The 13,498-nt window shown below is 39.3% G+C and overlaps 1 protein-coding gene across 3 annotated transcripts in view; it reads left to right on the forward strand.

Annotated features, from left to right (window-relative positions):
- The window catches only part of sema6bb (sema domain, transmembrane domain (TM), and cytoplasmic domain, (semaphorin) 6Bb), a 127,080-nt gene that overhangs the window by 100,868 nt on the left and 12,714 nt on the right, over positions 1-13,498 (forward strand). For all 3 annotated transcript variants that reach the window (XM_088999976.1, XM_088999977.1, XM_088999975.1), the window contains exons 12-17: positions 3,855-3,986; positions 5,045-5,194; positions 5,314-5,346; positions 6,785-6,964; positions 7,971-8,111; positions 8,462-8,539. In XM_088999976.1, the coding sequence (XP_088856102.1) occupies positions 3,855-3,986; positions 5,045-5,194; positions 5,314-5,346; positions 6,785-6,964; positions 7,971-8,111; positions 8,462-8,539 (714 nt within the window). The remainder of the gene's footprint in view (positions 1-3,854; positions 3,987-5,044; positions 5,195-5,313; positions 5,347-6,784; positions 6,965-7,970; positions 8,112-8,461; positions 8,540-13,498) is intronic.

Genomic DNA, 13,498 nt, shown 5'->3' on the forward strand with positions numbered 1-13,498 from the left:
ATGTTAAGGTTAATGCTAAGGTTTGGAAGGTTTTGGAAAGTTTGTTAGGGGTGAGGGTTTGGGGTTAGGGTTCAGGGTTAGGGGTAATGGGTTAGGGTTAGGATTACGGTGAAGGGTTCGCGGGTTAGGGTTAGTGTTAGGGTTAGGTTTATGGTTAGGGTTGGGATAAATTGTTATGGTTAGGGATAGGGGTTAGTGTTAGGGGTTATGAGTTAGGGTTCAGGTTGATGTTAAGGTTAATGCTAAGGTTTGGAACGTTTTGGAAAGTTTGTTAGGGGTGAGGGTTTGGGGTTAGGGTTCAGGGTTAGGGGTGAGGGTTTGGGGGTTAGGGTTTGGGGTTAGGTTTAGGGTCAGGGTTATGGTTAGATTTACAGTGAAGGTTAGGGGGTTAGAGTTAGGGTTAGGCTTGGAAAGTTTTGGAAAGTTTGTTAGGGGTGAGGGTTTGGGGTTAGAGTCGGGGGTGAGGGTTTGGGGGTTAGGGTTGGGATAAATTTTAGAGTTATGGTTAGGGTTAGGGTTAAGGTTTAGGAATAAGGGTTAGTGTTAGGGGTTAGGAGGGTTATGTTATAGTTAGGGGGTTAGGTTTCATGTTAGGGTTAGGGTTTGGCTTACGGTTAGCGTTGGGATACGTTTTAGAGTTATGGTTAGGGTTAAGGTTTAGGAATAGGGTTAGTTGTTGTTGATTTGATCAATGCTAAGGTTGGGAAAGTTTGGGAATTTTTGGGAAAGATTTGGAAAGTTTGTACGGATTAGGGGTGTGGTTTCGGGGTTAGAGTTAGGCCAAAAACATAATTTTCTACTTTCTAAGCCTTAAAACTACACAAAATATACCTTATTTTACATATAATAAAAGTACCATTGTATCGTAATTAAAGAAATAAACTGTACTGTGTAATAAAGTCTTTTTATTTACCTTTATGTTGGTCGTTCATGTAGTTTTCTCTTGATATATTTCAATTCCTGATTTAATTCGTGAATGACGGCGAATGAGTTAATGTAAAAAAAAAAAAATACTTTTTTTTGCACTCATAAAGTTGCCGATGTTCTCATCGCTAGTTGCTTGGCAACGTCACGGAGAGGACTTCACAGAAAGTCACTGACTAGCCAAGATGTGAGAACCCCACCCCCAACCCCCTATATCCTTTTCCCATTGCCGGTACCCCACACAGTCCAACAAAACATGTTGTTCTTCTAATTCACCTTTACAAGATGTGACATGTTTCCCTTTGAGAGGCAATTCTTTATTGTTGTTTGTCTGGCTCGTAATCTGCTGCCCACCTCGCCGCTTCATTTTCAACCGAATCATCCGAGGGGGTCGGGGGGGTGGAGCTGCACAATGACAGTTTGAACGTTTTGTACAGGCGAACGGCGTATTTAAGTTTAAAAGATAGACATTTTTTCAAAGTTTAGTTTTTTTCCTTGTATGGGTGCTGATAAAGTGCTGGCCATTGTCTCTGGCAATGTTTTTTTCCCTTTCCCTTTTTTCCATGTTAGTGTTTTGTTATAATAATAATAATAATAATAATAATAATAATACATTGTATTTATAAGCGCCTTTCAAAACTCTCAAAGTCACTTTACAGTTTTTCTCTGGGTGAGCAGCGGCAGCCACACAGGCCAGCGTTCACTCAACCCAGAAGTAACACACAGAGATTGAAAGCTAGCTAGCTAATAGATAGCCATTAATGAGCTAATAGATAGCCAGCTAAACAGCTAGCTAGCTTCCTAGATAGCTATATGACAAATAGCTAGATAGCCAGTCAGATAGCAAATATACAGTAAAGTCTCGTTATATCGATATCGGATATATCGATAGTCCCGGTTATATCGATATTTTTTCGGACTCCCTTGAATATCGATATAACGAGACTTTACTGTATATCTTAAAAATAATAATAATAATAATAATAATAATAATAATAATAATACATTTCATTTATAAGCGCCTTTTTAAACTCTCAAGGTCACTTTACAGTCACAGGATAAGTTTTTCTGTGGGTGAGCAGCGGCAGCCACACGCGCTAGCGTTCACTCAACCCAGAATAACTCAAATAGATAGAAAATAAGCTAGCTAGCTAGCTAAAAAATAGCTCATAGATAATAGATAGCACATAGATAGCTAATAGTTAGCAAATAGATAGCTTGATAGATAGATAGCTAATAATAATAATAATAATTTCATTTCATTTATAAGCGCCTTTCAAAACTCAAGGTCACTTGATACGTTTTTCTGCGGGTGAGCAGCGGGGCCACACGCGGCCACACGCTAGCTAATAAATAGAATAATAGATAGCTAATAGTTTGCAAATAGATAGCTAGATAGCTAATAGATAGGAAATAGATAGCCAATCGATAGCTAATAGATAGCTAGCTAGGTAGAAATGATAAGGTCGAGCATTCCGTGAACGGGACATTTTATTTTTTTTATTTATCTTCTCATCCAGAGTGCTTTAAGTGAATCTTTGTGTGTGGGAGTTCGACAGATGCGTTTGCCCCCCCACGACAGAGTTCACCGCCAGTTAAAGCGGCGCCATGACTCAGCAGGCGTTGTTGGCACCCTTCATTTCCTTCACTCAAATCCGCTCGGCTTTGTGATAGGAGGAATTAAACCGTGACTCATTTCCTCTTTTTGTTTCACTTCCCACAAATTCACATTCAAGACTTTTCTAATCTCTCTCACTTGCATCCCCGTGTTGGATGTCTTTTGTTTGTTTTTTTTCCTCTCAAGGCGCCGACATGACAGGTTCCATCTTTCTTTGCCTATCATTCGTTTTGCAATTTCTTCGACTGTGAAAATATCAAAAGGCCAAATCCAATTTGTCGTCTTTTGTTTGGGTGTCTGTTCCCATCTTTGTTTCTTCTTCGACCCCCCCCCCCCACCCCAACCCCTTTTGTTCCTAGCTACTCATTAGCCACTTGTGCTAACCATTTCAGGTACAGTAATACATCTGCTTACAAACTCATTGTTTCCCAGAAAGGCGAAAAGTGTGTCTTCCAAACATTAATTTCTCATAGGAAACCATTAAAATGAGAATAATCCGTTTCCAGGTCCCCATAAAATATAATTTTCTACTAAATAACCCTTAAAACTACACAAAAAATACCTTATTTTATGTATAATAAATGTGATGTTGTATTGTAATTAAAGACAAACTGTACTGTATAATAAAGTCATTTTATTTACCTTTGTGATGGTCGATGTAATTGCCTCTTGATGATATCCGAGTGAAGTTGCCGTGCTTTCTCAGCGATAATACCCTCACTCACTGTCCCCTGCTAGCTGCTTTTCGTTAATCCAAATCAACAGAAGTTTTTCAATCGTTTTCTATTGCCTGAGACCGTTGCTTAGACAACACGGAAACATCCTTAGCCACACGTAGCAATGGTCGACTTAGCGTACTGGTACTGGGACGCTAAGTCACACAAACGCACACCTCGTTCGTGCTTTTAGATTATCTCCTTCTTCTGCTCAGCTGTAATTTTGTTTTGTGTCCTCTTTGGCTTCACACCAGCCTATGGTGGGGTCTTTTTCGGTCCCATAACAGCAAAAGATTGATAGCAAACCATGTATGCCACATATGCACTCAGAGAAAGGGGGTGCGGAAAAGTAGTCCGGCAGCCACGGCGGCGCTGTTCGGCCATGTGGTTTGGTGTTCTTCCGCCGAAAACTAGTCCGCCAAACATTGTGAATTTTTTTCATGAATTTAATGTTCATAAGGCGAAAAGTTCGTTAGCTAAAGCGTTCGTAAACCGAGGTATCACTGTACATCTTATTAGGTTATCAGTTATAATTGTGCCACAAAAATAACCCCCCCCCCCCCCCCCATCTCACTGTTATCCATCTGTGTGCACAGCATCCCTGGCTCGGCGGTGTGCGCCTTCGACATGGAGCAGTTGGCGGCCGTGTTTGACGGCCGTTTCAAAGAGCAGAAGTCAGCCGAGTCCATATGGACGCCCGTCCCTGATGAAGTCATCCCCAAGCCGAGGTGAGCGCAAACCCCAATTTAATCCGCGAGATGCGTCCACGCCTTTTCGACAGAATATACAATACAATAAAATATCTATATATTTGCTGTCTATTAGCTATCTCATAAATATGTTTGAGTACAAGACAAACAATTTACTACATGAAGCAGTTCTTGATGAAAGATGAGAGGATGAAAGCCTCCTTTTCACCAATGGATCATATATGTCATGGTGGAATGTGCATGTCTGCTACAAGCTAGGTTTTGAAAGCAAACACGAAGCTTGTCTTGCATCTCCTGTCCCACGTAAATCCACTTCAATTCCAAGCAATGATAGTTCCACATATGCATCGACAACGCGTAAGAAAAACCCCTACTTACGAACATTCAATTTACGAACAACGGTACATACGAACATTTTTGTAGTAACATATGTAGTATTCTCTCCAGTCGTACATGTACATATCTTTATCGAGCATATATTTTAGTTAATGTTTATTTTTCAGTAAAAACCAATACAAGTTACTTATACAAGCCTTAAACATATTTACATACGAACAACTTACGAACAAATTCACTTTACGAACGACTGTTCGGAACGTATCTCGTTCGTAAATTGGTGAGCGGCAGTAAAGTTAGCTAGCAGGCTAACTGGCTTGTCAGTTCAACCATTGACATTCAAATGTACAAACCAATACAGGTTACTTATACAAGCCTTAAACATACATTCCATACAAAATATAGCACTGAAGCAACTTACAAACAAATTCAACTTACGAACGACCGTTTGGAACATTTCTCGTTCGGAAATTGGGGAGCGTCTGATGTCCTAAAACTGAATATTCTCTGGGTCCTGCAATTTGAGTGAAAATGACAAAAACCCTGGCACTGGAGTGGACACATTTTTTTTTGCACATCGTCTCGCGGTGAACGAGTTAAAACGTGTTCTTTCACTTTTGTCCCCACAATAAAACCATTGGACGCCTTGCTAAATGCTAACATCTGTGTCGTCCCATATATGGAAACACCAAAAACATGTGACTTTTAAAAATGTATTTATTTATGTGTTACTTTCTCAGACCGGGCGGCTGCGCCGTTCAGGGTTCCAAGTTCAATTCCTCGAATTCGTTCCCGGATGAGATGCTAAATTTTATCAAGACGCATCCGCTGATGGACGAGGCCGTCCCATCACTTGGACAAAGGCCTTGGATAGTCAAGACCGTGGTTAGGTGAGATTAGAAGTCCCTTATAAGGGTTCGCGTTGGATATCAACACTGACGCCTTTGATTGTTCCTTGGCGTCCTTGAAACGTTTAACCCAAATGGTGTTTGTTTCCATTTCTTCTTAGAGGTGCAACACTGGATGTCGGTTTAAAAACCAGGTAAGGAGAAAGAAAGTATGTAAGCACTGTCCTCAATATGTCACCCCATTCAACTGTTACGTTTAGCCTGGGTCCTTAGTGGAAATTATAGAGAATCTGCTTTATTTTTTTAAAGGCCAATTATTTTTAAGCTTCGTTTTGTAAGCAAAGTTCGGAGCCCCGAGTTCAAAGCAAATACGGTGAAGCAGCACATTTCTGATATGCCGCACGCAGAAAAAAAAATGGAATAAGATGCCAACGGAAACCACACTCCCATGATTAAAATCTTTCTAAGCATTTTAAAATCCCGTTCTTGCACTTTGGGTTCGTAAACTACAAAAGTAGTGAGTTACTTTTGCTTCTTTCCTTTGAGGGAGGAAGGAAGGAAGGAAGTTAAGAAGGAAGGAAAGAAGGAAGTTAAGAAGGACAGAAAGAAGTAAGCAAGGAAGGAAAGAAGGAAACAAGGGAAAAAGGAAGCTAAGAAGGAATGAAAAAAGATAGATAGGAAGGAAGGAAGCTAAGAAGAAAGGAAGGAAAGAAAGCAGGAAGCTAAGAATGAAGGAAGGAAGGATGGAAGGGAGGGAGGGAGGAAGCTAAGAAGGAAGCTAAGAAGGAATGACAAAAGATAGGTAGGAAGGAAGGAAGCTAAGAAGCAAGGAAGGAAAGAAAGCAGGAAGCTAAGAATGAAGGAAGGAAGGATGGAAGGGAGGGAGGGAGGAAGCTAAGAAGGAAGCTAAGAAGAAAGGAAGGAAAGACAGCAGGAAGCTAAGAATGAAGGAAGAAAGGAAGGAAAGAAAGCAGGAAGCTAAGAATGAAGGAAGGAAGGAAGGAAAGAAAGCAGGAAGCTAAGAATGAAGGAAGGGAGGCAGGAAGCTAAGAAGGAAGGAAAGAAGGACGCTAAGAAGGAAACAAGGGAAGAAGGAAGCTAAGAAGGAATGACAAAAGATAGATAGGAAGGAAGGAAGGAAAGAAAGCAGGAAGCTAAGAATGAATGAAGGAAGGACGGAAGGGAGGGAGGAAGGAAAGAAGGAAGTTAAGAAGGACAGAAAGAAGTAAGCAAGGAAGGAAAGAAGGAAGCTAAGAAGGAAACAAGGGAAGAAGGAAGCTAAGAAGGAATGACACAAGATAGATAGGAAGGAAGAAAGGAAGGAAAGAAAGCAGGAAGCTAAGAATGAAGGAAGGGAGGGAGGAAGCTAAGAAGGAAGGAAAGAAGGAAGCTAAGAAGGAATGACAAAAGATAGGTAGGAAGGAAGGAAGCTAAGAAGGAAGGAAGGAAAGAAAGCAGGAAGCTAAGAATGAAGGAAGGACGGGAAGAAGGGAAGAAAAAAGGAAGGAAAGAATGAAATTAAGAAGGAAAGCAGGAATGAAGGAAGGAAATAAAGAAGGACATAAGGAAATAAATAAAGAAGGAAATCAAGCAATTCCCAGGCTTTTTTGTTTTCCCCGACGCTGTGCGCAGGTACCAACTGAACAAGATGGTGGTGGACTCTGAGGCCGGGCCGTACAGGAACCGGACGGTCGTGTTCCTGGGCTCCAGTCGAGGGACCGTCCTTAAATTTCTCATCATGCCCAATGAGGATAACACGGTCACCAGCAACAACATCTTCCTTGAGGAACTGGAGGGCTTCAACCCTGAAAAGTAAGAAAAAAAAAAAAAAAAAAAGAGTTGATACTTACCCATTTATATATTTAATTTATTTTTAATCAGCCCATCTGTTTTATTTGATTTTTTTTTTTTTTTTTCATCTCATCACACCGATTGAGTTACACAAATTCAGTGCGGAGTTAAATTGCTTCCCATCTGGTTTTGATATACAGGAAAAGATCAATGACGATTCAAGATGTTTACAAAAAGATGTAGAAGAGGGGGCCACTAATTGCCTTTTATTTTTATTATTTTTTTTTTTTGATGTGCAGTCACACAATCATTGAGAACGCGACTTCTAAACATGCGCAAAAAAAAAAACCTGGAGAATTGGATTTCGTTGTTGTCTACGTTTAGTTGAAAACAAAGAAAAATGACGTTCGCAGATACACTCCACTACCTTGGCTTACGAACTTAATTGCTTCCCAGACAGAGTGTGTCAGGCGAAAAGTGTGTCTCCCAAAAATTAATTTCCCATAGAAAGCCATTAAAATGAAAATAATCCGTTCCCAGGTCCCCATAAAACATAATTTTCTACTCAATAAGCCTTAAAACTACACCAAATATACCTTATTTTATGTATAATAAATGTGCTATGGTATTAAAATTAAAGAAATAAACTGTACTATATAATAAAGTCGTTTTATTGACTTTTGTGATGGTCGTTTGATGGCTTGATGGAATGGAGTGGCCGGTTTCCTCAGCATTAAACACTTGATGAGGAACATAACCTTCTTCTTTCACCATCTTGAGGAATGATCTCTTGTAGATGCTTTGTCTGCGATAATTTTATCTAGTTCCTCATCAATTGTGTTCTGTTTAGCTTGATAGCTTTTTGCATCAAGTGTACAGATGGTTTGTGCGGGTTGTTTGTGGAGCCTGATTGATGAGATATTTTAACCTTGCAGTCCACACTATGCCTTTCATTCATTCATTCATTGACTGACTGACTGATTGATCGATTGTTTGATTGATTTTTGTGTGTTTCTTGCTTTTGCAGGTGCGCCAGTGACTCCCCGCAGGCCCGGCAGCTGTTGTCTCTGACTCTGGATCGAGCGAGTCATACGCTCATATTGGCCTTCCCTTCCTGCGTAGTGCGAGTGCCCGTTGCCCGTTGCCAACTTTACTCGCGCTGCATAAAGTGAGTCGACCGAATATTTCAATGAGACGCTCCTCAATTTATGAACGAGATATGTTCCGAACGGTCGTTTGTAAAGTGAATTTGTTTGTATGTTGCTTCAGTGCTATATTTTGTATGGAATGTATGTTTAAAGGACAACCGACACCTCCGGACAAGTGTCCATAATTTGTAAAATCACTTTAAATGACTTCTACTGAGCGCATTTTACAAGGATTCCACGGCATATAGCTATATTTTACGTTTTAAGACTCACGCTGAATATTCAGGAAGTCTTTTTAAGATAATGAACCTAAAATAGGGACCCAATCCGATTCTGGCTCCAAATGTGACGTTCGCTTTCCCCGCCGCAGAAACTGTATCGCCTCCAGAGACCCGTACTGCGGCTGGACCAGAGGGAGCACCTGTTCTTTCCTACGCCCCGCAACCAGGTAACAGAACTCCTCAATCGTGCGTTCTTCTTCGTTCCTCGTCAACTTTTTGCTAGCTCTATGCTAACATTGAATAGGAAATGCCATTGACAGGCTATAAGAAATTAGCATCAATGTCCTGGTGGTTGGTTACAGAACTCCTCAAGTGTGCATTCTTCTCCGTTCCTCGTCAACTTTTTGCTAGCTTTACGCTAACATTGAATGTGAAACGCCATTTACAAGCTATAAGAAATTAGCATCAATGTCCTGGTGGTTGGTTACCGAACTCCTCAATTGTGTGTTCTTCTCCATTCCTTATGAGCTTTTTTTCTAGCTCTAGGCTAACATTAAATACGAAACGCTATTGACAGGTAATAATAATAATAATAATAATAATAATAATAATAATAATAATAATACATGTCATTTACTTTCAAAACTCTCAAGGTCACTTTACAGTCACAATATATTTTTTTTTCTGTGGGTGAGCAGCGGCAGCGTTCACTCAACCTTCTCATAGAACGCTAACTAGCCAGCTAATAGATAGCTAATAACTAGCTTGCTAGCCAGCCAGATATCTAATCGATAGCTCGCTAGATCTCTAGCGTTATAAGAAATTAGCATCAATGTCCGGGTGGTTGGTAACAAAACTCCTCAAACGTGCGTTCTTCCCCGTTCCTCATCAACTTTTTGCTAGCTCTATGCTAACATTGAAGAGGAAACGCTATTGATAGGCCATAAGTAATTAGCATCAATGTCCTGGTGGTTGGTAACAGAACTCCTCAATCATGCGTTCTTTTCCATTCCTCATCAAGGTTTTGCTAGCTCTATGCTAACATTGAATAGGAAATGCCACTGACAGGCTAGCATCAATGTCCTGTTGGTTGGTAACAGAACTCCTCAATCGTGCATTCCTCTCCATTCCTCATCAACTTTTTGCTAGCTCTATGCTAACATTAAATAGGAAACGCTATTGACGGGCTATTAGAAATTATCATAAATGTCCTGGTGGATGTTAGATTTGTATTACTGTTTAGAGAGTTAATGGCGACGGGGTAAGAAGTCTGCTGGATTTGGTGCGCATTGATCGGTAGCGCCTGCCTGAGTGGAGTCGCTGGAAAAGGTGGTGGCCAGGGTTCGGAGGGTCCAGTAGGATTCACTTGACGATGCAAATCAAATAATCACTCAACTCGCAATATGATTTTTGATTTGTTTTTTTTTTTTTCATCCATAGTTGAGGTTGTTCCCATGCTTGGAAACAAGTGTCAGGTGTTTTTGAAATATTCAATTCAAGTCCTAATTTGATATTTTTTGGCCATCATTTTTTTTCTGTTAAATGTATTTTGCAGCCTTTGTGCGGTTTAGCGGCGTCGCCACCGAGTGCTACTTGACTGTGTTTTCGCAGCTGTGTTTTCTTTCCTTTGCTCGGCTCTCATTTCATCTCCGCTTCCGAGAAGTTTGTTCAAATGTCACCAGACGAAGAGAGTCACGCAGGGCGCATTTCAAGGGCTTCCGACTCAATTGAACCGGCCTCGGAAAAACGCCGCCTTTTTTTCGTCGTGGCTTTGTATTCACGTGCCTTTTTTTTTTCCCGTTGCCAAATAAGGTGAGCAAAATCGCGCTATGTAAACCAATATGTATGTATTGCATTATATTTTTCGACAGTCACCCTCATTTCAAGCTCATATAACTCCAAATCCATATAATTTAGGAATTAACTTATATTTTTATATATATATATTATAATTATATTATTATTATTATTTTATAATTTAGGAATTAACTTTTTTGACACAAGAGAGTCTAAGGTTTCTTACCCTGCATTTAAAGGACAACCGACGTCACTTGTTTGTTTTTTAACTGACATCAGAAAAACATTTTAGAGCATCTAAAATACCCAAAACATTATTATTCATTTATTTGTTTATTTATTTACACATGTATTTATTTATTTTTGTTTATGTGTTTATTTTTTGGGTGGGGTTGTTTTTTTTATTATTGTTGTTTCTGTTATTATTATTTATTTATTAACACCTTTATTTAATCATTCCGTTATTTATTTATTTATTTATTTGTCTATATATTTTTTTTTAATTGTATTTAAGTTTGTGTGTTTATTTATTTTATTATTATTGTTGTTGTTGTTTTCATTATTTATTTACACATTTATTTATTTACTTATTTATTAATTTACATTGACATAGCAGCATCCCAAACTTGGACAGAAATGTTGCATAATTTCTTATTTATCAGCCCGCGAATACAATCCCTGCTATGAATGATATATGAAGAAATCTTCAGCAAAGGGATCCGAATAAAACCAAAACGTTTGTTTTCAGCTGGAGAAAATTCATTCGATTGTTTCCAATCCAAAGGCTGCTCGAGGTGCGAAATTGAACACCTGGAGAACACAAATAGTGTCTGAAATATCAATGTGGCGCCAATATATATGTTTTTTTTTGGGGTGTAAAAACCAGGGAAAAACATGAGCGGTTTGTCTTTCTCGATTATTCCTTGGCAGGAAGAGTTGTGATAATCCTGCGTCGTCAATAAATAAATCAACAGAAAATCAAGCCAAACATCCAAAATGGCTTTTTTTGTAAGCTCTCAGTCGTACAGGAATGGTCCATCGATGAAAAGGTTTCTTCAGCCGTCATCTGTACTTCGTTTCGCTTCTTATCCAAGAAACTTCGTCAGCAAACTAAAGTTTGACTGGTAGTTTCGGCCCTATATGTATATATCCCTATGATTGGTCCCTGCTCTCAGGTTGGGGGGAGCAGAGGACTAATTCCTGCGGCTCCACTGATTGCTTCTATTGTCTTTGACTGACGACTGGCCTGATTGCCCAATTTGCCCTGCTTTCACCTCATCAGCATGACTAATCCTATGTTGCCTAAGCAGTCTATTATACGAATGATTCAAAATGGCTGTTCAGTGGTTGTTGTCTTTTTTATACACTCAATATTCAAAACAAATTATTAGGAGACGCTTGGGTGGCTTTTATTAACTCATTCACTGCCAGACGATGTGCAAAAATGTGTCCACTCCAGTGCCAGGGTTTTTGTCATTGTCACTCAAATTGCAGAACAAACAGAAGATTGAGTTTTAGGACTACATAAACATTCAATGCAGCGTAGAAAACTTTAGACTCTCTCCTTTCATCTAAAACAAAAGAGTTAATTCCTAAGTGATATGGGTCTGGAGTTATCTGAGCTTGAAATGGGGGCGGCTGTCCAAAACACAATACAATCCATACATGTTTATTTATATAGCACTGTGGAAGAAATATCTTAACGAGAATATTTTTGTCAAGTCAAGACGCATTTTCTATGTAAAAGCCCTAATCCGTTCCAAGCCTCTCCAAAATTCAAACAAATGTTTTCTAGAGCATAAAAATGCATTACAATACTGTATATCATTAATACAGTTTACAATGAAATTATTGCACGATAAATGAAAGTTGTGTATCGTATTAAAAAAAACAAAGTCATGTAACGAATAAAAATTATCTTTAATAATATAAATATAAATACAGTAAAGTCTTGTTATATCGATATTCAAGGGAGTCCGAAAAAATATCGATATAACCGGGACTATCGATATATCCGATAACGATATAACAAGACTTTACTGTAAGTATAAATTTGTTCACCCCATCAATAATAATAATCCATTTGATTTCTAAGCGCCTTTCAAAACTCTCAAGGTCACTTTACAATCACAGGATCCGTTTTTCTGTGGGTGAGTAGCGGCAGCCACACGCGCCAGCGTTCACTCAACCCGGAAGTAACTCAAAACGATAGAAAGCTTGCTGGCTAGCTAATAGAATGCTAGATAGCTAGATAACTAATATGTTTCCTGACTCAATTAGCTATCTAGCCAGCCATAATGCTAATAGATAGCCAACTAGATAGCTAATAGATAGCTAGCTAGCTAGCTAGTAATAATAATGCATTTAATTTATAGGTGCCTTTCAAAACTCTCAAGGTCACTTTACAGTCACAGGATCAGTTTTTCTGTGGGTGAGTAGCAATAGTGAACGGCAAAAAATGCTGACCAGACTTTTTTTTTCTCAACTCAGCTCATTAAAACGGCTCATTCAACTCCCAGCGGGTATTCGTTGATCTTTCAATTAGTGCTTGTGTTTCGTTATTAATGTCATAATAAAGCCACAGGGGTATCTTCATCCCCCCCCCCCCCTTTTTTTTTGAGGGGGGGGGGGGGGGGATCTATTTACACAAAACTGAAGCCAAGCATATTATAGGTTCAGAATCAAAATCAGAAAACCTTTATTCGTTCCACAATGAGGAAATTTGCATTGCATTGCATGGGGATGATTTATTTCCTTATTTCTATATTTTTTTGCCTAATTCAATCCTGTCGAAGAGGATTGCATCATTTTTTTTTTTGTTGTCAGTATACAGTGATCTGTCATGGTTTGCAAGGTGGTGATGGCAGATGTGGATCCCAATAAGCAGCAGGTTGTGTTTGAGAAATTGTATTCAAATAAAGTCGATTCATTCGAACAGAAAATACAAAATATCAAATAAAGACCAAGAGTGAAAAAGTCTGCCAAGATGAAACAAACACATGCACAGCATACAAAGCATACAATGACCCGACACCGAATGCTCGTGCCGGGAGTCCTTTTAACTGTCACTGATTGGGAACGAACCAGCACCTGCGAGGCAGCAGGCTGGGCTGACAGCGCTTACCCGTTGGTCGCCAACCAGATCATGACATGATCCCTCGCTACTCTGCGGTTCACTTATTTGTTCTTCTTCACTCGGAGAAAGACTCCTTCAGTCGAAAAAGACGTTACCTACGCAGCGGAGTCAGGACCAATAGGCGCAGCAGCAAAATATTGTTTTACAACACCCTTCTTTAAACTATTAATAAAGAGGTTTTATTTTTTTGTTGCATTCTGCAGTATGTACAGTTTTGCATTGTGTAAAAAAAATAAAATAAAATACATTAACG

Source organism: Hippocampus bargibanti, linkage group LG07, assembly GCF_051943395.1.
Source record: "Hippocampus bargibanti isolate YZ-2025 linkage group LG07, ASM5194339v1, whole genome shotgun sequence".
Classification (NCBI taxonomy): domain Eukaryota; kingdom Metazoa; phylum Chordata; class Actinopteri; order Syngnathiformes; family Syngnathidae; genus Hippocampus; species Hippocampus bargibanti.